Source organism: Ranitomeya imitator, chromosome 2 (assembly GCF_032444005.1).
Source record: "Ranitomeya imitator isolate aRanImi1 chromosome 2, aRanImi1.pri, whole genome shotgun sequence".
NCBI classification, from domain to species: domain Eukaryota; kingdom Metazoa; phylum Chordata; class Amphibia; order Anura; family Dendrobatidae; genus Ranitomeya; species Ranitomeya imitator.
In genome coordinates, this window is record NC_091283.1 from 43,671,201 (window position 1) to 43,698,394 (window position 27,194).

At 45.5% G+C, this 27,194-nt stretch overlaps 2 protein-coding genes across 4 annotated transcripts in view; one reads left to right on the forward strand and one right to left on the reverse strand.

Moving 5' to 3' along the window:
• The first annotated feature begins 319 nt into the window (after window positions 1–319).
• LOC138661702 (galectin-4-like) lies at window positions 320–16,953 on the forward strand. The gene is made up of 10 exons (XM_069746564.1): window positions 320–476; window positions 1,300–1,388; window positions 8,196–8,391; window positions 8,726–8,854; window positions 9,633–9,668; window positions 9,749–9,787; window positions 9,880–9,906; window positions 11,643–11,731; window positions 16,433–16,595; window positions 16,731–16,953. The coding sequence occupies exons 1-10, from the start codon at window positions 432–434 to the stop codon at window positions 16,875–16,877; spliced, it is 960 nt and encodes a 319-aa protein (XP_069602665.1). The 5' UTR covers window positions 320–431; the 3' UTR covers window positions 16,878–16,953.
• A 4,694-nt stretch (window positions 16,954–21,647) lies between these two features.
• Window positions 21,648–27,194, reverse strand: part of LOC138661703 (uncharacterized) — a 45,161-nt gene continuing 39,614 nt past the window's right edge. For 2 of the 3 annotated variants that reach the window (XM_069746565.1, XM_069746566.1), the window contains exons 10-12: window positions 24,783–24,979; window positions 23,468–23,526; window positions 21,648–22,733 (exon numbers count right to left, since the gene is read on the reverse strand). In XM_069746565.1, the coding sequence (XP_069602666.1) occupies window positions 22,523–22,733; window positions 23,468–23,526; window positions 24,783–24,979 (467 nt within the window). In that variant the 3' untranslated portion in view covers window positions 21,648–22,522. The other variant, XM_069746567.1, reaches the window with a different exon arrangement.

Consider the following 27,194-nt stretch of genomic DNA (forward strand, 5'->3'; position numbering starts at 1 on the left):
GACACAAATCACAATCTCTAAAGAAGACCCGCGATTCATTACCTGACGTGACCGTCTAACCCCAGGTCTTGCAGGGGGACGTGACACTCTTATGACATCTTTCCAGTAAGTGTTTATCTCACCTCATTTCTGGATGCTCAGCTACTCCGCTCAGTACTGAGCTGTATAATGTTCCCCATGCTGCTGCTGCATCTGAGCACATGCTGCATAGAGACAGGAGAGCAGGAATCCCTACTTTTAGAAGACTATGATTGGATTTTTGCTTCCATCACTATAAGTCGACCAAAGGTTTTTCCTATCAGAACATTGGGGCAGGGAGCCAGGAACAAAGGCAGAATGAATAAGACGGAGACCGTGCCCAGATTTCAGGTGTGTATATAAGGAACCTGCTCTGTGCACACAGCACTTATACTAGGTGGACACCATCAGACATGGCGTTTGTTTCAGCACTTGGCTACCAGCCGGTTTACAACCCGGTAAGTAACAGCTTAAATCTTCTTATATTTTTCTAAAAAAAATTTTTTTTTAAATGTAGGTTAAAATGTTCTAAATTTTTCCAAAACTGAACAGTGATTTTCATTATCTATTGTGTATAAATGTAAATATGACAATTTAGACCAAACCCCTGTAAATACAATGTGTAAAGTTGCAGTGGGAGTTGCGGAATATTGGCAATTACAAAAAAAAAAAAACATTCTCTATGGGGTTCTGTATGGGTACCATAAATATTACAAAGTTTACAAATTTCTTAGTATAAATTGCACTTTAGCCTATATGTTATTGCATAAATGATACAAAACTTTTTTTTTTTATTGCATTCAATGCATTTTTTTTTTTAAAGTCTCAACAATTTTGTGTCCACAGCTCCTATGCAAAGCTATGTGTCTCCATGGCTACAGAGTACAAACAAAACTTTGACACTTTTGTGTATTCTGATCTATCAGCCAGTCAGTAAACTGGTTTCCATTTTGTGTGGAAGTGGCTTAGTCCCTTAACCCTATACAGGCGCAACTAAACCGAGCATGCACGAGTGTGGAGAGGGAGAGGAGGAGCGGCAGTCGGCGAAACACTCGATTAACTGACAGATGTCTGATGTGCATAGCCACCTAGACTGGAGAAATGCTGAAAAAAAAATAATAAAAAAACACCACATAGGTCTGCCGGAGAGCTGTAGACCCAAAACGTCATCATTTTTAAATCAACTGCTGCTATTTGCAAAAGTATACACGCCCTTTAATATGTCGTTTTATGGGTATTCTCAGCCTCATTCTTTTTTTTTTTTTGTCCATCTTTGTTTAGTCTATTCCTTTTATGAACCCAATTTATGGCGGTCTGCGGGCCGGCATGTCGGTTTACATCCAGGGCACGATCCCTCATCACGCTAACAGGTAACCCATCATGGGCAACTCTGACCTCTTTGCTTAGTAAATGGCCTCGTCCATTTCTATGACTTTGGGTTGACTGGAGTAGGATCTGTACAGTTTGGACCTCAGGCACCATTTTATTGCAGGCATTAAAATACAATCGTTATCTCATTGTGCTCCCGTAAGGAGCAGTGCACACCCTGTGAGTCACAGCCTTATCGAAAATGACTGAATTTGGCAAATGTTGAGTCCAAAGCTTATGTCACTGGGTTCCAAAGACTTTTCAGGGTGCGATACCTTTACTGGATGTATCTGCTGATAACTCTTAAAGTAGTGTTCCAATTTAAATGGACACTTTTTTTTTTTTACTTAGATTCATGTACAGGTCCTTCTCAAAAAATTAGCATATAGTGTTAAATTTCATTATTCACCATAATGTAATGATTACAATTAAACTTTCATATATTATAGATTCATTATCCACCAACTGAAATTTGTCAGGTCTTTTATTGTTTTAATACTGATGATTTTGGCATACAACTCCTGATAACCCAAAAAACCTGTCTCAATAAATTAGCATATTTCACCCATCCAATCAAATAAGTGTTTTTTAATAACAAACAAAAAAAACCATCAAATAATAATGTTCAGTTATGCACTCAATACTTGGTCGGGAATCCTTTGGCAGAAATGACTGCTTCAATGCGGCGTGGCATGGAGGCAATCAGCCTGTGACACTGCTGAGATGTTATGGAGGCCCAGGATGCTTCAATAGCGGCCTTAAGCTCATCCAGAGTGTTGGGTCTTGCGTCTCATCTTTCTCTTCACAATATCCCACAGATTCTCTATGGGGTTCAGGTCAGGAGAGTTGGCAGGCCAATTGAGCACAGTAATACCATGGTCAGTAAACCATTTACCAGTGGTTTTGGCACTGTGAGCAGGTGCCAGGTCGTGCTGAAAAATGAAATCTTCATCTCCATAAAGCATTTCAGCCGATGGAAGCATGAAGTGCTCCAAAATCTCCTGATAGCTAGCTGCATTGACCCTGCCCTTGATGAAACACAGTGGACCAACACCAGCAGCTGACATGGCACCCCACACCATCACTGACTGTGGGTACATGACACTGGACTTCAGGCATTTTGGCATTTCCTTCTCCCCAGTCTTCCTCCAGACTCTGGCACCTTGATTTCCGAATGACATGCAAAATTTGCTTTCATCAGAAAAAAGTACTTGGGACCACTTAGCAACAGTCCAGTGCTGCTTCTCTGTAGCCCAGGTCAGGCGCCTCTGCCGCTGTTTATGGTTCAAAAGTGGCTTTACCTGGGGAATGCGGCACCTGTAGCCCATTTCCTGCACACGCCTGTGCACGGTGGCTCTGGATGTTTCCACACCAGACTCAGTCCACTGCTTCCTCAGGTTCCCCAAGGTCTGGAATCGGTCCTTCTCCACAATCTTCCTCAGGGTCCGGTCTCCTCTTCTCGTTGTACAGCGTTTTCTGCCACATTGTTTCCTTCCAACAGACTTACCATTGAGGTGCCTTGATACAGCACTCTGGGAACAGCCTATTTGTTGAGAAATTTCTTTCTGGGTCTTACCCTCTTGCTTGAGGGTGTCAATGATGGCCTTCTTGACATCTGTCAGGTCGCTAGTCTTACCCATGATGGGGGTTTTGAGTAATGAACCAGGCAGGGAGTTTATAAAAGCCTCAGGTATCTTTTGCATGTGTTTAGAGTTAATTAGTTGATTCAGAAGATTAGGGTAATAGGTCGTTTAGAGAACCTTTTCTTGATATGCTAATTTATTGAGACAGGTTTTTTGGGTTATCAGGAGCTGTATGCCAAAATCATCAGTATTAAAACAATAAAAGACCTGACAAATTTCAGTTGGTGGATAATGAATCTATAATATATGAAAGTTTAATTGTAATCATTACATTATGGTAAATAATGAAATTTAACACTATATGCTAATTTTTTGAGAAGGACCTGTATTTGGGGCTAAAATTTATCATTTGCACTTTGGTTGCATTCGAAATATTGCACCGTTTTGCTTTTACAGGTTCTTTTTGCTTCCACGCACATTTGGCGTTGGTGTGATCTATGGCCATAAATCATCTGAGAGGCGCTGAAAGAAGACAGATAAAAGAGATACAAATTCGGTCACACAATGAACTCGCTGACAGTTTCTCCATTAGCTCATTCTGTAGACAGCAATAGACCGTGCAATGCAAAAAATATCAGCTCTATCCCAATGCAAAACCGCTGACTTCAGCAGTGTCAGACTTTGTAGAGTGCATGAGCAATAAGTACGTACAGGGGCTTCTCGCAAAATTAGAATATCATCAAAAAGTTCAATTTATTTCAGTTCTTCAATACAAAAAGTGAAACTCCTATATTATACAGAGTCGTTAGAGAGTGATCTATTTCATGTGTTTATTTCTGTTAATGTTGATGATTATGGCTTACAGCCAATGAAAACCCAAAAGTAATTATTTCAGTAAATTAGAATAATTAACAATAAACACCTGTAAAGGCTTCCTAAGTGTTTATAAAGGTCCCTTAGTCTGTTTCAGTAGCTCCAGAATCATGGGGAAGACTGCTGACCTGACAGATGTCCAGAAGGCAGTCATTGACACACTCCACAAGGAGGGTACATTTTACATTTCATTTGGAAATCAAGGTCCCAGAGTCTGGAGGCGCTGTTGTGGCAGGGCCTCTCCTGACATCCTCTGTGCTGCTGTGGCTGCCTCTCCTGACATCCTCTGCGCTGCTGTGACTGGCTCTCCTGACATCCTCTGCGCTGCTGTGGCTGCCTCTCCCGACATCCTCTGCGCTGCTGTGGCTGCCTCTCCTGACATCCTCTTCGCTGCTGTGGCTGCCTCTCCCGACATCCTCTGCGCTGCTGTGGCTGCCTCTCCTGACATCCTCTGTACTGCTGTGGCTGCCTCTCCTGACATCCTCTGTACTGCTGTGGCAGGGCCTCTCCTGACATCCTCTGTGCTGTTGTGGCTTCCTCTCCTGACATCCTCTGCGCTGCTGTGGCTGCCTCTCCCGACATCCTCTGCGCTGCTGTGGCTGCCTCTCCTGACATCCTCTGCGCTGCTGTGGCTGCCTCTCCCGACATCCTCTGCGCTGCTGTGGCTGCCTCTCCTGACATCCTCTGTGCTGCTGTGGCTGCCTCTCCTGACATTCTCTGTACTGCTGTGGCAGGGCCTCTCCTGACATCCTCTGCGCTGCTGTGGCTGCCTCTCCTGACATCCTCTGCGCTGCTGTGGCTGCCTCTCCCGACATCCTCTGCGCTGCTGTGGCTGCCTCTCCTGACATCCTCTGTACTGCTGTGGCTGCCTCTCCTGACATCCTCTGTACTGCTGTGGCAGGGCCTCTCCTGACATCCTCTGTGCTGTTGTGGCTGCCTCTCCTGACATCCTCTGCGCTGCTGTGTCTGCCTCTCCTGACATCCTCTGTGCTGCTGTGGCTGCCTCTCCTGACATCCTCTGTACTGCTGTGGCTGCCTCTCCTGACATCCTCTGCGCTGTTGTGGCTGCCTCTCCTGACATCCTCTGCGCTGCTGTGGCTGCCTCTCCTGACATCCTCTGCGCTGCTGTGGCTGCCTCTCCTGACATCCTCTACGCTGCTGTGGCTGCCTCTCCTGACATCCTCTGTGCTGCTGTGGCTGCCTCTCCTGACATCCTTTGCGCTGCTGTGGCTGCCTCTCCTGACATCCTTTGCGCTGCTGTGGCTGCCTCTCCTGACATCCTCTGCGCTGCTGTGACTGGCTCTCCTGACATCCTCTGCGCTGCTGTGGCTGCCTCTCCTGACATCCTCTGCGCTGCTGTGGCTGCCTCTCCTGACATCCTCTGCGCTGCTGTGGCTGCCTCTCCTGACATCCTCTGCGCTGCTGTGGCTGCCTCTCCTGACATCCTCTGCGCTGCTGTGGCTGCCTCTCCTGACATCCTCTGCGCTGCTGTGGCTGCCTCTCCTGACATCCTCTATGCTGCTGTGGCTGCCTCTCCTGACATCCTCTGTGCTGCTGTGGCTGCCTCTCCTGACATCCTCTGTGCTGCTGTGGCTGCCTCTCCTGACATCCTCTATGCTGCTGTGGCTGCCTCTCCTGACATCCTCTGCGCTGCTGTGGCTGCCTCTCCTGACATCCTCTGTGCTGCTGTGGCTGCCTCTCCTGACATCCTCTGTGCTGCTGTGGCTGCCTCTCCTGACATCCTCTGGGCTGCTGTGGCTGCCTCTCCTGACATCCTTTGCGCTGCTGTGGCTGCCTCTCCTGACATCCTCTGCGCTGCTGTGACTGGCTCTCCTGACATCCTCTGCGCTGCTGTGGCTGCCTCTCCTGACATCCTCTGCGCTGCTGTGGCTGCCTCTCCTGACATCCTTTGCGCTGTTGTGGCTGCCTCTCCTGACATCCTCTGTGCTGTTGTGGCTGCCTCTCCTGACATCCTCTGTGCTGTTGTGGCTGCCTCTCCTGACATCCTCTGTGCTGTTGTGGCTGCCTCTCCTGACATCCTCTGCGCTGCTGTGACTGGCTCTCCTGACATCCTCTGTGCTGCGGTGGCTGCCTCTCCTGACATCCTCTGTGCTGCTGTGGCTGCCTCTCCTGACATCCTCTGCGCTGCTGTGGCTGCCTCTCCTGACATCCTCTGCGCTGCTGTGGCTGCCTCTCCTGACATCCTTTGCGCTGTTGTGGCTGCCTCTCCTGACATCCTCTGTGCTGTTGTGGCTGCCTCTCCTGACATCCTCTGTGCTGCTGTGGCTGCCTCTCCTGACATCCTCTACGCTGCTGTTGCTGCCTCTCCTGACATCCTCTGTGCTGCTGTGGCAGACTCTCCTGACTTCCTCTGTGCTGCTGTGGCTGCCTCTCCCGACATCCTCTGTGCTGCGGTGGCTGCCTCTCCTGACATCCTCTGTGCTGCTGTGGCTGCCTCTCCTGACATCCTCTGCGCTGCTGTGGCATACTCTCCTGACTTCCTCTGTGCTGCTGTAGCTGCCTCTCCTGACATCCTCTGCGCTGTTGTGACTGGCCCTCCTGACATCCTCTGTGCTGCTGTGGCTGCCTCTCCTGACATCCTCTGCGCTGCTGTGGCTGCCTCTCCTGACTTCCTCTGAGCTGCTGTGGCTGCCTCTCCCGACATTCTCTGCGCTGCTGTGGCTGCCTCTCCTGACATCCTCTGCGCTGCTGTGGCTGCCTCTCCTGACTTCCTCTGAGCTGCTGTGGCTGCCTCTCCCGACATTCTCTGCGCTGCTGTGGCTGCCTCTCCTGACATACTCTGCGCTGTTGTGGCTGCCTCTCCTGACATCCTCTGAGCTGCTGTGGCTGCCTCTCCCGACATTCTCTGCGCTGCTGTGGCTGCCTCTCCTGACATCCTCTGCGCTGTTGTGGCTGCCTCTCCTGACATCCTCTGAGCTGCTGTGGCTGCCTCTCCCGACATTCTCTGCGCTGCTGTAGCTGCCTCTCCTGACATCCTCTGCGCTGTTGTGGCTGCCTCTCCTGACATCCTCTGAGCTGCTGTGGCTGCCTCTCCCGACATTCTCTGCGCTGCTGTGGCTGCCTCTCCTGACATACTCTGCGCTGCTGTGGCTGCCTCTCCTGACATCCTCTGCGCTGCTGTGGCTGCCTCTCCTGACATCCTCTGCGCTGCTGTGGCATACTCTCCTGACTTCCTCTGTGCTGCTGTAGCTGCCTCTCCTGACATACTCTGCGCTGCTGTGGCTGCCTCTCCTGACATCCTCTGCGCTGCTGTGGCTGCCTCTCCTGACATCCTCTGCGCTGCTGTGGCTGCCTCTCCTGACATCCTCTGCGCTGCTGTGGCATACTCTCCTGACTTCCTCTGTGCTGCTGTAGCTGCCTCTCCTGACATCCTCTGCGCTGTTGTGGCTGCCTCTCCTGACATCCTCTGCGCTGCTGTGGCTGCCTCTCCCGACATTCTCTGCGCTGCTGTGGCTGCCTCTCCTGACATCATCTGCGCTGTTGTGGCTGCCTCTCCCGACATCCTCTGCGCTGCTGTGGCTGCCTCTCCTGACATCGTCTGTGCTGTTGTGGCTGCCTCTCCTGACATCGTCTGTGCTGCTGTGGCTGCCTCCTGACATCCTCTATGCTGATGTGGCTGGCTCTCCTGACATCTTCTGTGCTGCTGTGGCTGCCTCTCCTGACATCCTCTACGCTGCCTCTCCTGACATCATCTGTGCTGTTGTGGCTGCCTCTCCTGACATCCTCTGTGCTGCTGTGGCTGGCTCTCCTGACATCCTCTGTGCTGCTGTGGCAGGGTTTTTGGAGGGGGCTATGCACATTGGTAGTTTTAGATGAAGGAGAGGTCACAAAGAATTCCTGGCTTCAGTGCACATGGTTCAGATTCTAATGAGCTTATTACAGGGACCAGAGCCTGCTTTTCTCTTTCTCTCTCTTTCGGCAATAGGGAGAGGAGGAAGTTTTACACAAATCTGAAGTAGAGGGGAGAAAGTGCCTAAAGTCTCATGGATGGCAGAGAAAACTGGTTGTAGATATGGAACCAGCACAAGAAGAGGAAATGGATGCAGGATAGAAGCTGTGCTGATATATGAGCAGTGAAGACAGAATACACACATCCAGCCTATATTACTGAGAGAGTCACTCCCACATTAGAAGAATATTTGAAACTTGGGTCTGACTGCAAACTGCATATCGGGGTATGAAGATTGCAGACTAAAGTGTAGTGCAATTTTACTACCAAATGTAACCACTAACATATGTAAAAAATCAACTTCCATGTAAATGGTGTCCATAAAGAAACCAGAAGAGTTTTGAGAAACCGCTGTAATGTTGTGGTCTTTGTCCTGTTCACAGGTTCCATGTGAATTTTTCGTGTGGGGGAGACATTGCCTTCCACTTTAATCCTCGCTTTGATGGGAAGGACAGGGTGGTGTGCAACACTTGCCAGTCTGGGTCATGGGGAAGTGAAGAAATAAGGAAGGATGGATTCCCTTTTCACAAGGGGAAGCACTTCGAATTAGTGTTCTTTGTTAATCCCGGAGGCTACCAGGTAAGGAACTAAATGGATTTCGCCTAGTTCTACTAAACCACATTCTCTGATCCAAAATATACTATATTTCCTGCGCATGAATGTTAAACTGGAAGTCCGGGTTTAGAAAAATATGGTTGGTGTATCCTGCAAAGGACGCCGTGCCAGTCCATAGGCACAATTTATTATTGTGGCTCAGTTACACTAAAGTGAATTCAGCTGCAATTCCACCTACAACCTGAGGACAGGGGTGGCACTGTTTTTTTTTTTTTATATATTTTTTTTTAATAAGCAATCATGGTTTTTCTAACACTAGACATAGATAATAATGACCATCTCTTTTCTTTCTATCCAGGTGAATGTGAATAGTTCCCCCTTTTACGAGTACCGTCATAGGATTCCCCTGGAGAGAGTGGACTGTGTTCAAGTGGAAGGAGACGTGACCATCCAATCTCTGAGCGTTGTCGGAGGAGGAGGTGGTGGGGTGAGTAACGTATTGGTGGTACTGATTGGAAAGACATGCGCAAAAAGAAACCATCGAGTGAGGAACATGTGGGGGAAGAAAGAAGATAGAAGGAGAGGAATAGATGAAGCTCCAGGGACAATATAGAACTGTCGGGGGAATGATGGTTTGGCCAACCGTTCATCTGACGACTATCTATCCTGACTCCTCTGCCGAATGCTCCTGGGTTCTCTACGAGAGCCAATGCCAGACACTTACAAAAGAACCGATAGTCCAAGACTGGACTTGCCGGTTCCTTATGTTGGTTGACATCATCCGTCCGAGAACAGTTGGAAAGCCACCATACAAATTGGACCTTCAGCCGAGACCAGAAGAGGTTAGGCATCTAGAATTTTCCAATCCTTTGTTTTTGAAGGACATATGTGACTTATTCTACACTCCTCATTGAAAATACATGAGCGCTCGGTCAAACTTTCCAAAATTTTATGGAGAAATTGCCGTCGGCCAACGAGCATTAGGCTGACACCTACCAAAAAGGTTTGATCAGTCTTAGGAGGAACGTACCGAATCTGAACGAGCCCATACACATTAGATAAGTGGTGGGGAAAACACACTGAATTTGGAGAGACCCACTGAGCATGGAGGAACCCAATCCTCTCCCAATGGTAGACGTCCAGGAACGAGGGATCAGGCATAATGTCAATATGACTTACTCTATCTCCGAGGGAGATCGTCCCCCTCAAAGGAGTCTGGAGGAAAAGATAAAAGATATTACAATATATGTGATCTTTTCTTGTAGGGTCCGATGATGACTCCGTCCTTCCCGTCAGCTGGGGTAAGTGTTTAGCGTAGATACATGAACGTTTCCTCCAGGAGAGCGAAGTGGTAATGTGTCTCCCCTGTTTCTCTCTCAAGATGATGCTACAGCCCGGGTATCCATCCATGACGCTGCCGGTGAGTGTGGCTTCACCATGGACTATTGGCCGTGCCATGAAATAATGTAACTTCTGTGTCACTAATGGTTTTTTCCCGTCTTATGTTCTCAGGCAATGGGAGGACCCACCTATAACCCGGTCAGTATACGGGGTCTTGGCACATTGCTTTCTCTGAGTTTGTCCACGACTTGTCTTTCTGTCCTCTAGTTCAGTGACTTCTATCCCCCCAACAGGAAGTTATCATCAGAACTTCACCTATTGTGTAATCGGGTTTCTGTGTTACATCTATTAATATATTGTTGGCGTTGTTTGGTTTTCACAATATGATCTTTATTTAAAAATAGAATTGGTAATATTGCTATGTTCACACCGGCCACTGGGGCTATTTTATACTTATACTTCCTGTCTTATCAGGAAGAGTTTTCAGCAGGCTCCTTATCATCAGAGTCAGGGTTACAATGACTGATAACACCTCTATATACAATTGATAACACAGGATTCACCAATCACAATAGGTGATATCACAGCTCACCTCCTCCTCCTCCTGTACAATGACTGATAATACCTCTATATACAGTAGATAACACAGGATCCACCATTCACAATACGTGATGTCACAGCTCACCTCCTTCTCCTGTACAATGACTGGTAATACCTCTATATACAGTAGATAACACAGGATCCACCATTCACAATACGTGATGTCACAGCTCACCTCCTTCTCCTGTACAATGACTGATAACACCTCTATAAACAGTAGATAACACATGATCCAACATTCACAATAGGTGATGTCACAGCTCACCTCCTCCTCCTGTACAATGACTGATAACACCTCTATATACAGTAGATAACACAGGATCCAACATTCACAATAGGTGATGTCACAGCTCACCTCCTCCTCCTGTACAATGACTGATAATACCTCTATATTCAGTAGATAGCACAGGATCCACAATTCACAATAGGTGATGTCACAGCTCATCTCCTCCTTTTGTACAATGACTGATAATACCTCTATATACAGTAGATAGCACAGGATCCACCATTCACAATAGGTGATGTCACAGCTCACCTCCTCCTGTACAATGACTGATAACACCTATATATACAGTAGATAAAACAGGATCCACCATACACAATAGGTGATATCACAGCTCACCTTCTCCTCCTGTACAATGACTGAGAACACCTCTATATACAGTAGATATCACAGGATCCACCATTCACAATAGGTGATATCATAGCTCACCTCCTCCTCCTGTATAATGACTAATAACACTTCTATATACAGCTGATAACACAGGATCCACCATTCACAATAGGTGATGTCACAGCTCACCTCCTCCTTCTGTACAATGACAGATATCACCTCTATATACAGTAGATAACACAGGATTCACCATTCACAATAGGTGATGTCACAGCTCACCTCCTCCCCTTCCCATTCACCTTTGCACATGCTTATTACATACTTCAATACAAAAGATAGGGTCAAGATCCAACCGTTGCAGCTAATGTACATGTGGTGTTTCTTGAAACAGGAAATTAGAATCTAAAAAGCCCCAGTGGCCGGTGTGAGAACTGCAAGAATTATATATGTTTTATTTCGAATATACAGCTTGTGACATCTTAAAAAAAAAAAATTGGCCCCAGATTTTTAAAAATATATTTAACACAGAAACTTTATTTAAATGTTTGGTCATTTTCTGATGATTACATTGAAGGATTTCTGATGTATGGCACTGACCTGATGGTAAATCCCATGTGCAGTCTTATCCACGCCACGTGATCCTTTTGGGGACCTCGAGCCTCGGAGATGCAGATTAATGCCGGAATCTATCATTTGGACATGTTTTGTCCTCTTCTTTCAGCCAGTTCCTTACCGTGCAAACATCCCTGGAGGAGTGACACCGAAGAGGACCTTTGTGATCAGAGGATTCATGCCAATGGGAAGCCAAAGGTGAGGGCGTAGCGGCACTATTAGGTGCCTGATCACTGAGCATTATCTGCCTACATAATAAGTCATAAGGTTTATGGGATACAGCAATAACATGATTTTTTTTGCTATCCGGTGACCATTGATGCTATGGTGTAAAAAAAAAATCCCAAAATGACGTTACTTACAAGAAAAGAAAATCAATATTAAAATTACTGATAACACATATTACAGATAAAATTATAATTTGAGAAACTACAATCCCCGCCCCCATTATTTATGTAGTGACTGGCCACAATGCAGTGACCCCCAAACTATTGAAGCATATAATGAGCATGTGCTGAGGTCACTGTACAGGAGGAGGAGGTGAGCTGTAATATCACCTATTGTGGATGGTGGATCCTGTGTTATCTACTGTATATAGAGGTGTTATCAGTCATTGTACAGGAGGGGGAGGAGGTGAGCTGTGACATCACCTATTGTGAATGGTGGATCCTGTGTTATCTACTGTATATAGAGGTGTTATCAGTCATTGTACAGGAGGAGGAGGTGAGCTGTGACATCACCTATTGTGAATGGTGGATCCTGTGTTATCTACTGTATATAGAGGTGTTATCAGCCATTGTACAGGAGGGGGAGGTGAGCTGTGACATCACCTATTGTGAATGGTGGATCCTGTGTTATCTACTGTATATAGAGGTATTATCAGCCATTGTACAGGAGGGGGAGGAGGTGAGCTGTGACATCACTTGTCATGATTGGTGGATCCTGTGTTATTATCTGGGCATTGAGATCTTGAGTCGCCCGCCAGGCGCCCATGTAAAAGGGGAAATTGAATAAGGTTTGTGATGCCACCTGTGGTATTCGGACAGTGGGGACCGACCCTGCTTTAAGGGGTCCGCTGGGGTGATGTTATGGCAGCCAGATGGTATACCTTCCCACAGGCGAAGTATAGCCCCAGGGCTCCCTCTGTGTAGCTGGTGAATGGTGAGAGGTGCAGTAAAGAACGAGGACACAGGTTTGCAGTCTCTTTACCTTGTTTACTGAAGACTTCAGGCAGCCACAGTCCAGGGCACCAGATCACAGGTACAGGCAGGGTCCGGCCGGCTTGGGGGCAAATCCAGAGTCCCCCTTTACCAGGTGGGAGTTAAAAGCCTTCCTCTAGCGTGGTGGTGTTGTAGTCCCTTACTGCCTATGGCTTCAGATAAGGTCCTCACAGTTCTTCTCTCTCTGTCCCCCATATAGGATAGGACACGACCCGTATGACTGGTGACTTGAACCTTTTTACAGGGACTCTAGCACGCCCCAGGCTCTATAGGTGTCACTGTGTCTCCTGGGTTTTAAGGCGGACAGGTAACTTGCAGTCAGGCCCGGACTGGCCATCTGGCAATTCTGGCAAATGCCAGAAGGGCCTGTCTGGTCATGGGCCACCTTGTTAAGTAGTTAACAGAATCAGTGTTATCAAGACACCCATACTGTTAATACTGCTAAGAGTTGTCACAGAGCACAAAGTCGCTGACTCCTTCTCTTACCCCAGCAGGCCACGGTTATTATTATTAGAATTGTTGGTCTTGGTGTAAATCTTGCTTTCCTCCATCCAATGTAACATTAGTAATATATCCCATGTGGTGCTCGGGGAAGGGGACAGCATGGGCCTCTGTGATTTCAAATGCCAGGGCTGAAATTCAGCCCCAGTCCGAACATGCTTGCAGTTCAGCTGTCCAGCCAGTTTCTGATGTAAGTCGTAGAGTCCTTACAACCTCGGTGGTCCGGCTACCGGTTACCTGCGCCTCAGAGGGAGGCAGCCTGCTCTTAGCTGGTCTCCCCTGGTATTCCCTCACCTGTGCTTCGCTCTCCTGCACGCTCACTCAACGATGTTCGGCTTTCTGTGTGTCTCTTTCCAGGAGCTGCAGTACTTCAGACTACACGGCCCCTCCAGACGTTCCGACCCTCTAGGTCCGTCTGCTCTATTCTGTCTCTCTGACAATCTGACTGTTTCCCTCCAAACCACAATGTATATAGGGGAGTCACCTAGTAAATAGGATCAAAAGCTCCCCCTTGTGGCCTGGAGTGTGAACATGTGTGTATGGTGATTACCTGATGAGAGTTATCCTTCATCGCTTCCAAACGTAACATCACTCTCCCCGTGAGGAAAGCAATGCTACTGTGACGACCAAGACCCTGGGGCGCCACAATCTTACCAGCCATTATAATCCTAACTCTGGTTAAGGAAACAGCTGAAAACTCTCCTTGAAATGACAGGAGGAATAAGACTTAAAAAGTCCTAGGGGCCAGTGTGAACATTGCAAGATTACTATTTTTTTTTTTTTAATAAAGATTGTGATACCATATATACTCGAGTATAAGCCGAGATTTTCAGCCCACTTTTTTGGGCTGAAAGTTACCCTCTCGGCTTATACTCGAGTCAGTGTCTGTGTGGGGTCGGCGGGTGAGGGGGAGCGGCGGCTGTGATATACTTACCTGCTCCTGGTGCTGTCCCTGCATGTCCCATGGTCTCCGGGCAGCGCTTCCTGTGTTTAGCGGTCACGTGGTACCGCTCATTAAAGTAATGAATATGCACGCATATTCATTACTCTAATGAGCGGTACGTGACCGCTGAACACAGGAAGATTCCGCCGGCTCCCGGAGACCATGTGACAGTGAGACGCTGCCAGGGACCGCGCCGGGAGCAGGTGAGTATATCAGGGGAGGGGGAGCATTGCGCGATAGTCACCTTCCACGTTCCATCGCTGCACGCTGCTCTGTCTTCCGTCCTCTGGCTGTGACTGTTCAGGTCAGAGGGCGCGATGACGCGATTAGTGTGCGCACCGCCCTCTGCCTGAACAGTCAGTGCCGAGGATGGAAGACAGAGCAGCGCGCAGCGATGGAACGTGGAAGGTGACTATCACAAGTGCCGGGGGACTGAGCGAAGAGAGGGAAGTATGTGATTTTTTTAATTTTAATCGCAGCAACAGCAAATGGGGCAAATGTATGGAGCATCTTATGGGGCATATATGAGGAGCATCTTATGGGGCATACATGAGGAGCATCTTATGGGGCCACAATGTATAGGGCCATAATGTATAGAGCATCTCATGGGGCCATAATGTGTGGAGCATCTTATGGGGCCATCAACCTTTATGCAGCATTATATGGGGCAAATGTTTCTATGGAGCATCTTATGGGGCCATTATTAACCTTTGTGCAGCATTATATGGGGTATGTTTTAATATGGAGCATCTTATGGTGCCCATCATGAACTGTATGGAGCATTATATGGGGCTCCTGATTCAATATGGATATTCAAAAACACTTAACCTACTGATGTCTCAATTAATTTTACTTTTATTGGTATCTATTTTTATTTTTGACATTAACCGGTAGCTGCTGCATTTCCCACCCTAGGCTTATACTCGAGTCAATAAGTTTACCCAGTTTTTTTTGGCAAAATTAGGGGGGGTCGGCTTATACTCGAGTATGTACGGTATTTAAAAAATTGCATTTTTTTCCCATAAACTACATATAATATAAAATCCTGATTTTAAAGCTTCCCTTTAAAGAAACAAATGATATTTGGTAAAAAAAAAATGATTTATATGTTAAATCAAATGTCACAAAATAAAATAAAATAAAATTTAAAAAAAACGTTTCAGAGTACATTAATGGCTAACTATTGTTTGTCATGATCAGACCTTTTTTTTTTCGTTTTTTTGTTTGTTTGTTTTTATAAATCTATATCCTGATCAACAAAACATAACCCTGTGGTTTTCTGCAGACACCACTAGGGGGAGCTGACTTATTCTGACTATAGATTAAAATCAATAATAGCACAGTATGCACTATGCTCCTAGGCTCCCCCTGGTGGTGGCTGGAGGTAGTCACAATGTTTTACATCTAGAAGATCTATCTATATAATCGTCTAAGGGTCACTTCCGTCTGTTTGTCTGTCACGGAAATCCTGCGTCGCTGATTGGTCGTGGCCAGCCGCAACCAATCAGCGACGGGCACAGTCCGGCAGTGAATTCGCCCCTCCCTACTTGCCTCCAGTCAGTGCCCCCTCCATACTCCCCTCCAGTCAGTGCCCCCATAGAGTTTTAGCAGTCCGTTAAATGGACTGCGTTACACCGCGGCATAACGCAGTGTAACGCAGTCAGTTAACGCTGCTATTAACCCTGGGTGACCAACTTTTTACTATTGATGCTGCCTATGCAGCATCAATAGTAAAAAGATCTAATGTTAAAAAAAATAAAAAATCATTATATTCTCACCTTCTGGTGCCGACGCTCCGGTCCCAAGAATGCATTGCGGCAAGGACCCGTGGTCTCGCGAGATGAACGCCTGGGCTGGATCCGAGGGCCGCCAGAGGGTGAGTATATAACTATTTTTTATTTTAATTCTTTTTTTAACAGGGATATGGTGCCCACATTGCTATTTACTACGTGGGCTGTTATATACTGCGTGGTCTGTGTTATATACTGCGTGGTCTGTGTTATATACTACATGAGCTGTGTTATATACTACGTCGCTGTGCTATATACTACGTGGTTCTGTTATATACTACGTGGGCTGTGTTAGATACTGCGTGGGCTGTGCTATATACTACATGGGCTGTGTTATATACTGTGTGGACTGTGCTATATACTACTATACATAGTCTAGAATACCCGATGCGTTAGAATCGGGCCACCCATCTAGTATTTAATAATTGGTCTCTTTTTGTTTCAGGTTTCACATTAATTTTAAGACAGTAAATGGCGATATCGCTTTACATTTCAACGTTCGCCTTGATGAGTTTACAGTGGTGCGGAACAGCAAACTTGGGGGCTCCTGGGGCAGAGAGGAGAGGGAGATGGCCAACAACCCCTTTGTGGCGGGGCAGTATTTTGATGTGAGTATCTGAAGACGATGAATGGAGCTTGGGTTTGAAGACGGAAATGCATATATATGGTCCTTGGTATAACATTGTTTTTGGATGATTTGCTGAATAATGAAGTGTCTCATACAGACTATTCTGTCCCTACAGATCTCCGTCCGCACCGGTAATGGCCGCTACAAGGTGTATGTGAACGGACAACCCTTCTGTGAATATGTTCATAGATTCTCAGCGCTGCAGATGATCGACACCCTGGAGATCGAAGGAGATGTGGTGTTGTCACTCGTACAGTTTTAATGCACCTCCAAATGTGGAGGGTGAGACAGAAGACGTTTGGTCTCATGATTACTATTAATAAAATGCTGATATTTAGAAAGAATTAAGTCATTCGTTAACTAAAGTCAATGGTTCAGACACCAAGAGGATCGGCAATGTGGCATGCTGGAGCATGGATAAAGATGGAAAACATAGTTTAGGGTTAGTGATTGATTTAGGGTTAGGTGTAGCTTCGGGATAGGGCTAGCGTAATAAAAAAGTTACCAAAAAAAACCCACACAAAAAATGTAATTTACAAAAAAATGACATTGTATAAAATTTTTGCAGAAACCCCCCAAAAACTAAGGGGTCAAAGCACAAATTATATTATATCACTATTTTTCTTAAATTACAATACATGTGCTTGGTGGATAAGGGGACTGGTGGAAGGCACGCATGGAGTGCCAACAATTCATGGGTTTAGGGGCTCAAAATACTTGCTTAAGCCCTGGTGTTACTCACTGATTTATCTTGATATATAAAAAGGAGGAGTTTCGATTACTATCCCCCTAGGTCCTGAGCAGGGCCGGACTGGGACTAAAATTCAGCCCTGGCTTTTGAAGTTACACAGGCCCACTTGTCACATGGTGACTGTATAATATCTTTGTACACTTGTAGGCAGGGCCGGTTTTAGGCAAAGTGGGGCCCTATGCCTAGGCAAAGTTTAAAATGGGGCCCAAATGCTAACATATCGCACATCACACAAAAGCATTTCGGTTGTATTTACAAGCGCTGAGTTCAGGCCGCGAAATAAGTTTGATCGACAATACTGAAGTTGGTCACCGCTTGTTTCCCGGCCTCTTTCCACCAGCTGAGGAATAATGATGGGACAGAACGATCACTAATAGATCACTAACAGATCACCATACAGTATTATGTTATCAGCAGCACATCTACAGTTTATGCTGGCGATGTGCTGCTGAGAATAATGATTTTTGTTCCAGCAAAAACAATCTGAATATGCAGCATTTTACTTGTTTAGTAAAATACACCCGATAGTCCTCCATATAGTATAATATACTCCTATAGTGCTCCATATATTAAAATACACTGCTCAGTCCTCCATATAGCATAATACACTCCTCATAGTAACATAACATAGTAACATAGTAACATAGTAACATAGTTAGTAAGGCCGAAAAAAGACATTTGTCCATCCAGTTCAGCCTATATTCCATCATAATAAATACCCAGATCTACGTCCTTCTACAGAACCTAATAATTGTATGATACAATATTGTTCTGCTCCAGGAAGACATCCAGGCCTCTCTTGAACCCCTCGACTGAGTTCGCCATCACCACCTCCTCAGGCAAGCAATTCCAGATTCTCACTGCCCTAACAGTAAAGAATCCTCTTCTATGTTGGTGGAAAAACCTTCTCTCCTCCAGACGCAAAGAATGCCCCCTTGTGCCCGTCACCTTCCTTGGTATAAACAGATCCTCAGCGAGATATTTGTATTGTCCCCTTATATACTTATACATGGTTATTAGATCGCCCCTCAGTCGTCTTTTTTCTAGACTAAATAATCCTAATTTCGCTAATCTATCTGGGTATTGTAGTTCTCCCATCCCCTTTATTAATTTTGTTGCCCTCCTTTGTACTCTCTCTAGTTCCATTATATCCTTCCTGAGCACCGGTGCCCAAAACTGGACACAGTACTCCATGTGCGGTCTAACTAGGGATTTGTACAGAGGCAGTATAATGCTCTCATCATGTGTATCCAGACCTCTTTTAATGCACCCCATGATCCTGTTTGCCTTGGCAGCTGCTGCCTGGCACTGGCTGCTCCAGGTAAGTTTATCATTAACTAGGATCCCCAAGTCCTTCTCCCTGTCAGATTTACCCAGTGGTTTCCCGTTCAGTGTGTAATGGTGATATTGATTCCCTCTTCCCATGTGTATAACCTTACATTTATCATTGTTAAACCTCATCTGCCACCTCATCTGCCACCACTATATAGTGCTCCATATAGTATAATGCACCGCCATAGTCATCCATGTCGTACAATTCACTTCCCATAGTATAATGCACCCCGTAGTTCTTCATATAGTATAACGTATTCCCCATAGTCCTCGATACAATATAATGCAGCTCACATATAGTATAATGCAGCCACCCCACAGAGTATAATGCAGCCACCCCATAGAATATAATACAGCCCACCTCCCCATAATATATAATGTAGCCCCCATAGAATATAATGCAGCCCCCCATAGTATATAACACAGCCTCCCCCAAATATAATATACCCCCACAATAGTATATAACACAGCCACATAGTATATAACACGGCCTCCCCCATAAAATATAATATACCCCCATAGTATAGCACAACCCGCATAGCAGATAACACAGCCCACATAGCAGTATACAGCACAGCCCACTTAGCAGTATACAGCACAGCCCACTTAGCAGTATACAGCACAGCCGACACAGTAGTATATAGCACAGCCCACTTAGTAGTATACAGCACAGCCCACATAGCAGTATACAGCACAGCCCACTTAGCAGTATACAGCACAGCCCACTTAGCAGTATACAGCACAGCCGATATAGCAGTATACAGCACAGCCCACATAGCAGTATACAGCACAGCCCACATAGCAGTATACAGCACAGCCCACATAGCAGTATACAGCACAGCCCACATAGCAGTATACAGCACAGCCCACATAACAGTATACAGCACAGCCCACTTAGCAGTATACAGCACAGCCCACTTAGTATACAGCACAGCCGACACAGTAGTATATAGCACAGCCCACTTAGTAGTATACAGCACAGCCCACACAGTAGTATATAGCACAGCCCACACAGTAGTATACAGCAGAGCCCACATCTCTCCGCCCCTCGAATGCACCCCCCCCCCCCCACAGACCAGTAAGAAAAAAAAAACCACACTCCTCACCTCTCCTCCCGCAGTATCAGAGTGGGGAATGATGGGAGAGGGAGCGTCAGGTGACGCTCTCTCCATCATTGCATTTAACTGTACCGGCGTCATAGACGCCGGTATAGTTGGATGCGGCGGCGCTGGGGGGGGGGGTGAGTTGGCGCGCAGAGGTCCACTACTGGCACCGGCCCTTCTGGCATTTGCCCGAACTGCCCGATGGCCCGTCCGGCCCTGGTCCTGAGTCAGGGTAGAAGAGTTAACGCCATTATTAAGAAATCAAGGAAGCCACACAAAATAGTAAGGGGCCTTTTCCAGGTGGACATCAATTGCCGGTAATGATAATTGATGATGATTTAATAACTTGATCATCGCACCAAGTAAAATGTTCCTTAACATACTCGAGTCAGACAGATATAGTGAAGTGTATTTTTTTTTCCAGCATAGGAAGGTGTCAAATTTTTTTTTTTTCCAATTTATTTCCCTGCCTGTATCTGCATTGATTTGAGACTGTACAGATGATGGCAGTGATGGGTCAGCAGATGTCTCCTCCTCTGAGCCGACCCATCACTGCCATAATCTGTACTTTTAGGGTATGTGCACACGTCAGGATTTCTTGCAGAAATTTCCTGAAGAAAACCGGAAATTTTCTGCAAGAAATCCACATGTTTCTTTTTGCATTTTTTTTCCCCGTTTTTTTCGCCTTTTTTTTAGCATTTTGCAAGCGTAATTAGCTTGCAGAATGCTAAAGTTTTCCAAGCGATCTGTAGCATCGCTTGGAAAACTGATTGACAGGTTGGTCACACTTGTCAAACATAGTGTTTGACAAGTGTGACCAACTTTTTACTACAGATGTAGCCTATGCCGCATCAATAGTAAAAGATAGAATGATAAAAAATTAAAAAAATGGTTATACTCACCTTCTGAGGTCCCGATCTCCACAGCGGCTTCCGTTCCTATAGATGGTGTGTGTGCAGGACCTTCGATGACGTCGCGGTTACGTGACCGCGACGTCATTGTAGGTCCTTCACACACACCATCTATAGGAATGGAAGCGGCCGCGTGCACCGCTGAGAGGCGGGAAGACTCCGGGGGCCATCGAAGGTGAGTATATCACGATTTTTTATTTTAATTCTTTTCTTTTTTTTTACCAATTATATGGTGCCCAGTCCGTGGAGGAAAGTCTCCTCTTCTCCACCCTGGGTATCAACCGCACATGATCTGCTTACTTCCCACATGGTGGGCATAGCCCCGTGCGGGAAGTGAGCAGATCAATGCATTCCTAGGTGTGCGGAATTCCCGCGATTCCGCAAATTTAATGAACATGTTGCTTTTTTTTCCGCGATGCGATTTTTTTCGCGGAAAAAAAAATGCAACATTTGCACAAGATATACGGAATACACTGAAAATAATGGGAGGCATATGTAAGCGTTTTTTTCGCGTTTTTATAGTGAAAAATACTGAACGTGTTCACATGGCCTGAAAATAATGAGGCATATGTAAGCATTTTTTTCGCGTTTTTTTTTAGCGAAAAAACGCAAAAAAAACCGCGAAAAATACTGAACGTGTGCACATGGCCTTACACGAGTACATTCTCGAATCAATGCAGGAAAATAGACTGAGGAAAAGCAGGGAACGGAAATCACTTGCAGTTTTTTTTTTTTATAGGAATGAAGAGAGATCCCCTAATAAAGTGATTTGCACATTTTCTAAACTTTCCATTCTGTACAAAAATATTTAAAAAAAAATTAAAAATAAATAAAAGTATATTTACTCTAAGTGACAGCAGCTCTGAAGCACAAACTGCTGCTCTAACAGGTAATCCACTGTGGTGATGAAGAAGAAGATCCACGGATGTATCACGTTTTACATTTTGGAGCAAAGATCGGCTTTATTTCAAGTTTATTTTTTTTATATATTATATCATGAAAGGGAAATCCTGGGAAGAGGTAGAAACGAGATGTCGTCTATAAAAGCTATATACACAGCATAAAGCGCTAATAGGCAGTCACGAGGACATTAATAAATATACTTTACACACCTGCGGTATATACAATACATCCTAGTCATCACACCCTTCCTCTCTGAGCCAGTCCTAATGAGCTAAGGCCTGGACTAAAGTGGGCAGACTTAAAAGGATTGTCCATTTTAATTTTTTTTTAGATACCTTCCAGACCTGGGATTTAAGGAGTCATTTCTCCTGGTCCATGAAATCGTTGACCAGAAAGGTCCTTATCTTCATGATCTGATATGGTTCCAGCTGTCCGCCCCCACAACTTTTATTTTATTGATGAGTCGTCAAATTGTATCTTTTTTTTTTTTTTAGAATCGTCTCTAGGTTCCATGTTCTAAAATGAGGCCCTCTAAATGCTTGACAACTTCTTTTGGTCAACGGCATGGCCTCCAGCTTCTGGGACCTCTAGTAATTAGCTGCAATCTGGAGGAAACCCTGGAAGCAGCTGATTGTTTTTCCTACACTGCCCCCGCAGGAGAAGTGAAGTATTACAAGGTGCCTATTGAAATAAATTGCTAGATCCTCCTGATAGAGAGACGTTCATTGTAGCTGCGGATGTCCCAATGTTGTCTTCTATTTTCAGTTTCTTCTGAATTAATCAGATTTTTTAAGAGGGTCACAGTCACTTGTTTCTACATTACACTACATACACTGTAATATACACATACTACAACAAATCTGCAGGTTCATCAGAAAGTTCTTCCGTTGTCCCCCAAATCTTGTTTTTACGTCGGTGGAGGTCCGTTCACATATGATAGCATCAGAGACCAGGTAAAACGTTTGGAAGGGCAGGTTTGATGACCCCACGGAAACAGAAGAGAAGTAACCAATATCAGGATCAAGACTGAAGCAAAAGCCAGGCGCTTAATCCAGAAGGACAGAGAACATGAAGGCCTGTAGGAAGTTTTGTGCAGGTCCAGATGGGACAAGTCATCCCTGAAAAAAGATTTTGGAAATTAGTGACTGAATACAAAGCAAACAACAGCAATACTTTTTACTGCCACTGGGGGGCGCTCATAGCACACTGATTCCAGGCGTTATATATTGCTAACCTATTTCCAATATAGCTCATCAATATCAGATAGGGTCAGACCCGCACCGATCAAATCCTCACTTTTGCAAAAATAACCCCCAACAACTCCAGGACTGAGCTGCTATACCACAAACAACCTGTGGACAAGAGTGGCGCTGTTTACTAAATAAAGCAGCCATGGTTTTCAAATCCTGTACAACCCTATTAAATAGTAACATAGTAACATAGTAACATAGTTAGTAAGGCCGAAAAAAGACATTTGTCCATCCAGTTCAGCCTATATTCCATCATAATAAATCCCCAGATCTACGTCCTTCTACAGAACCTAATAATTGTATGATACAATATTGTTCTGCTCCAGGAAGGCATCCAGGCCTCTCTTGAACCCCTCGACTGAGTTCGCCATCACCACCTCCTCAGGCAAGCAATTCCAGATTCTCACTGCCCTAACAGTAAAGAATCCTCTTCTATGTTGGTGGAAAAACCTTCTCTCCTCCAGACGCAAAGAATGCCCCCTTGTGCCCGTCACCTTCCTTGGTATAAACAGATCCTCAGCAAGATATTTGTATTGTCCCCTTATATACTTATACAGCTCTCAATCGTTACAGTATGAAACTAGAATCAAAGAGATTTGTACCCGTTCTCCATGAGAATAGACACGTCCAGCTTTGTAGGCTTGAGAGTCCCCTTTGTGTCCTACAACATAAAAAAGCACGTATGAAAGAAAGATCTAGGAAAAAAAAATAGATCGAGTTTGTGATGTCAGATTTTTTTTTTTTTTGCAGCTTATTATGTAAGTGAAAACTATGACATCACAGAGAGTTTATGACTTGGTGATGTCACTGGCCAACGTTTGGTTATCAGTGCCTCCTAGTGGAAACGTAAGGAAGTTTTCCATAAGGCTACGAATACATGGAAACACTGCAATACAAGGCTAAGAATGGCTAAGAAATATCCAATTGTAAATTGCAATAAATATGTATTATTTTAACTTGGTGTAAATGCTGCTGTTCTCCTGAATCCGACGATGTTTTTCTTTTGTTTCTGCGCCTCTCTGTTCCTGAGATGTGGCCTCTTCTTCCCTGTATAGCAATCTAGGCGTGGCCAGCAAGAAGACACTAACTGAAAAGAGATGATGACCACGCCCCCTTTGATAACAAGTCTCATTTTACATACAGGAACGAGGAGGCCATATCTCAGGAATGGAGAGGCGCAGGAACAAAAGAAAAACATTGCCGGATTCAGGAGAACAGCGGCATTTACACCAAGTAAAAAAATGACATATTTACAACAAGTGACAGGTTTCCTTTAAGGACCGATATGTTAAAAAAAAATGTTGAATTATCGCCATAGTCCACTTCTGTTCCTACCTCCACTATCAGAGGTCAGAAATTACATATCACCCAGTTATCATGAGTCATGAAACTGTGACTATCCCGGCTGTAAGAGATGGGTACAGTCAGAGGACATCTGTAAAGCAGGAGGGATCTCTTATTGCTGGTGGGTAGGACAAAGCAGGGACTGTCCAAATATGGTAGAAAATGCCTCCTGCTGCTAGGGAATAATGTCAGATGAACTGAAGTTACTTCTGGAGCTAATATATTAGCCCTATATGCAATCAGCCACAGGAAGATTATAACTCATTGGGTCACCTAATCCACACGATAGCTGATAAATCTATGATATCTTTGGTTTCCAACACTTGGACCCTCACTGATCATGAGAATGGTGGTCCAATGTCTACTGTATGAATGGAATGGTAGTGCACTTTCTTGACCACTGGTCCATTATAACTACTCCCATAGATGTAAAAAGACCCTTCAGACCAGGGTTGGTGGTGGTCTCAGCATTCGGACTTCCACTGATAAATGTTACTTGTGAGATATCCCCTTTAATATCTGAAATATGTTATATTATACAAATATGATAATATTCCATGACTGGTATCCTACCGGATTACACGTCACTCGCTTCTTCTTTCTCTGACGTCTCCTTTGTCCAGAGCAGTTTGTTTGTAACTGGCTGTCAATCACCTCGGCATGGGAAGTCAATGGGATCTCTGGATCAGGGTTTTTTCTTGAAAATCCAAGAGAAGCAAAGGGATTGTCCATCCTACCCCCAGTATCTGGCTGATCTCCAGGCGAGGAAACTGAGACCAAAGACAAAAGGGAAATAACTCCACAAGGGGCTGCAATGTTGCTTAGAAGCGTTAATGAAAATTAAGTATTTCTCCCAGAAATGTATTGCAAATACAACGTTTTGTTATACACGTTTGTTTCTTTGTGTGTATTGGCACAATACAAAAAAAACGCAAAGAAAAAAGACAAATTGGACATAAATTCACACTAAACACCAAAAATGGTCTGGACAAAATTGTTGGCACCCTTAATTTAATATTTGGTTGCACACCCTTTGGAAAAAATAACTTCAATCAATCGCTTCCTATAGCCATCAACAAGCGTCTTACACCTCTCACCTGGAATTTTGGACCACTCTTTGCAAATTGCTCCAGGTCTCTCATATAGGAATGCGTCTTCTCCCAACAGCAATTTTAAGATCGCTTCACATGTGTTCAATGGGATTTAGATCTTGACTCATTGCTGCCTCTTCAGAACTCTCCAGCGCTTTGTTACTTTTCATTTCTGGGTGCTTCTTGAAGTATGTTTGGGGTCATTGTCCTGCTGGATCTAGGACGCAAATACAGTTTTCTGACACTGGACACTACATAGTGACTCAAAATCCTTTGGTAATCTTCAGATTTCATGATGCCTTGCATACAGTCAAGGTACTCAGTGCCAGAAGCAGTAAAACAACACAAAACATCTTTTAACCTCCACCATATTTCACTGTAGGTACTGTGTTCTTTTCTTTGCAAGCTTCATTACGTTTTTGGAAAAAAGTAGAATGATGTGCTTTACCAAAAAGCTCTATCTTGGTCTCATCTGTCCGCAAGATGCTTTTCCACAAGGATTTTGGCTTACGTACTGTGACAAAACACTCTGGGATCGCCTTTGCTGGGGTCAAAGGACACGTGGTTTGTGCATTGAATCTGAGGCGTACAGCAGGTTTCTGAGCAGGCTGACCTCAGGTCAGATTTATTAACGTGAAAGCAACACAAAAAACAAAACATAAAAATAAATCCTAGCCTGTCCGGCACTAACTAAACAAATACGTTGCTATCTCAACAACTGGGGGGGCTTCTCCCACCCAGCTAACATCACACAATTCTTGAGCAGAGCTCTTCACTCACGTTTGTCTCACACAGGCAGGCAATCTGTGTGCCCCAGGCAGACACTGGAAACACCCAGCTGGTCATCTTTTATTCCTGCAATCATTAACCCATTAGCACCCTGAAGATACTGAGTGGCCTAATTCACATAGGACAAACACCTGGGCGAGATATATCTGCCTCCAACTACCACACCAGCATGAGTCTTACATATCCCCCCCCCTTCCTCAGACCACTCCGGTCGAGCAAGAACACTTTTGAAACAGTGCACTCGGGATAGGGCATCGGCGTTCCCCATCTGCACCCCAGGTCGGTGCTCCACCGTAAAAGAGTAAGCCTGCAGGGCAAGGAACCACCAGGTTACCCGACTATTACGGTCCTTGTGGAGGTGCATCCACTTGAGAGGGGCATGGTCTGTGACCAGCCTAAACTTCCTACCAGCCAGGTAATACTGAGGGAGTCGAGAGCCCATTTAATGGCTAGGCACTCTTTTTCAACCACCGCATACCTCTGCTCATGTACATTCAGTTTCCGACTGAGATAGAGGACCGGGTGTTCGACTCCGTCCCTCACCTGGGAAAGTACAGCTCCGACACCAGTATCAGAGGCATCAGTTTGTACCACAAACTCGCTGCTGAAATCAGGAGTCACTAGTACGGGCTGAGAGCACAAAGCCCGTTTCAGGCTGTGGAAGGCCTCTTCAGCAGCTGAGGTCCATTTTACCATGACGGAACCCTTCCCCTTGGTAAGATCCGTCAAGGGAGTAGCCATGGCTGCAAAATTGGGTATGAACCGGCGATAATAGCCGGCAATCCCCAGGAAAGCCTGCACTTGTTTCTTGTTCACTGGTTGTGGCCAGCCCTGAATTGCCTGTATTTTGTCGATCTGGGGTTTAACCACTCCTCGGCCAATCACGTAGCCCAAGTATCGGGCTTCTTCAAGCCCGATGTGGCATTTCTTGGGGTTTGCCGTTAAACTTGCATCTCGCAGGTCATCAATCACCGCTTGTACCTTCTGGAGATGAGTTTCCCAGTCCATGCTGTAAATTACGATGTCATCCAGGTAGGCAGAAGCGTACTGTCTGTGAGGCCTCAAGACTCGATCCATCAATCTCTGGAACGTTGCGGGAGCTCCG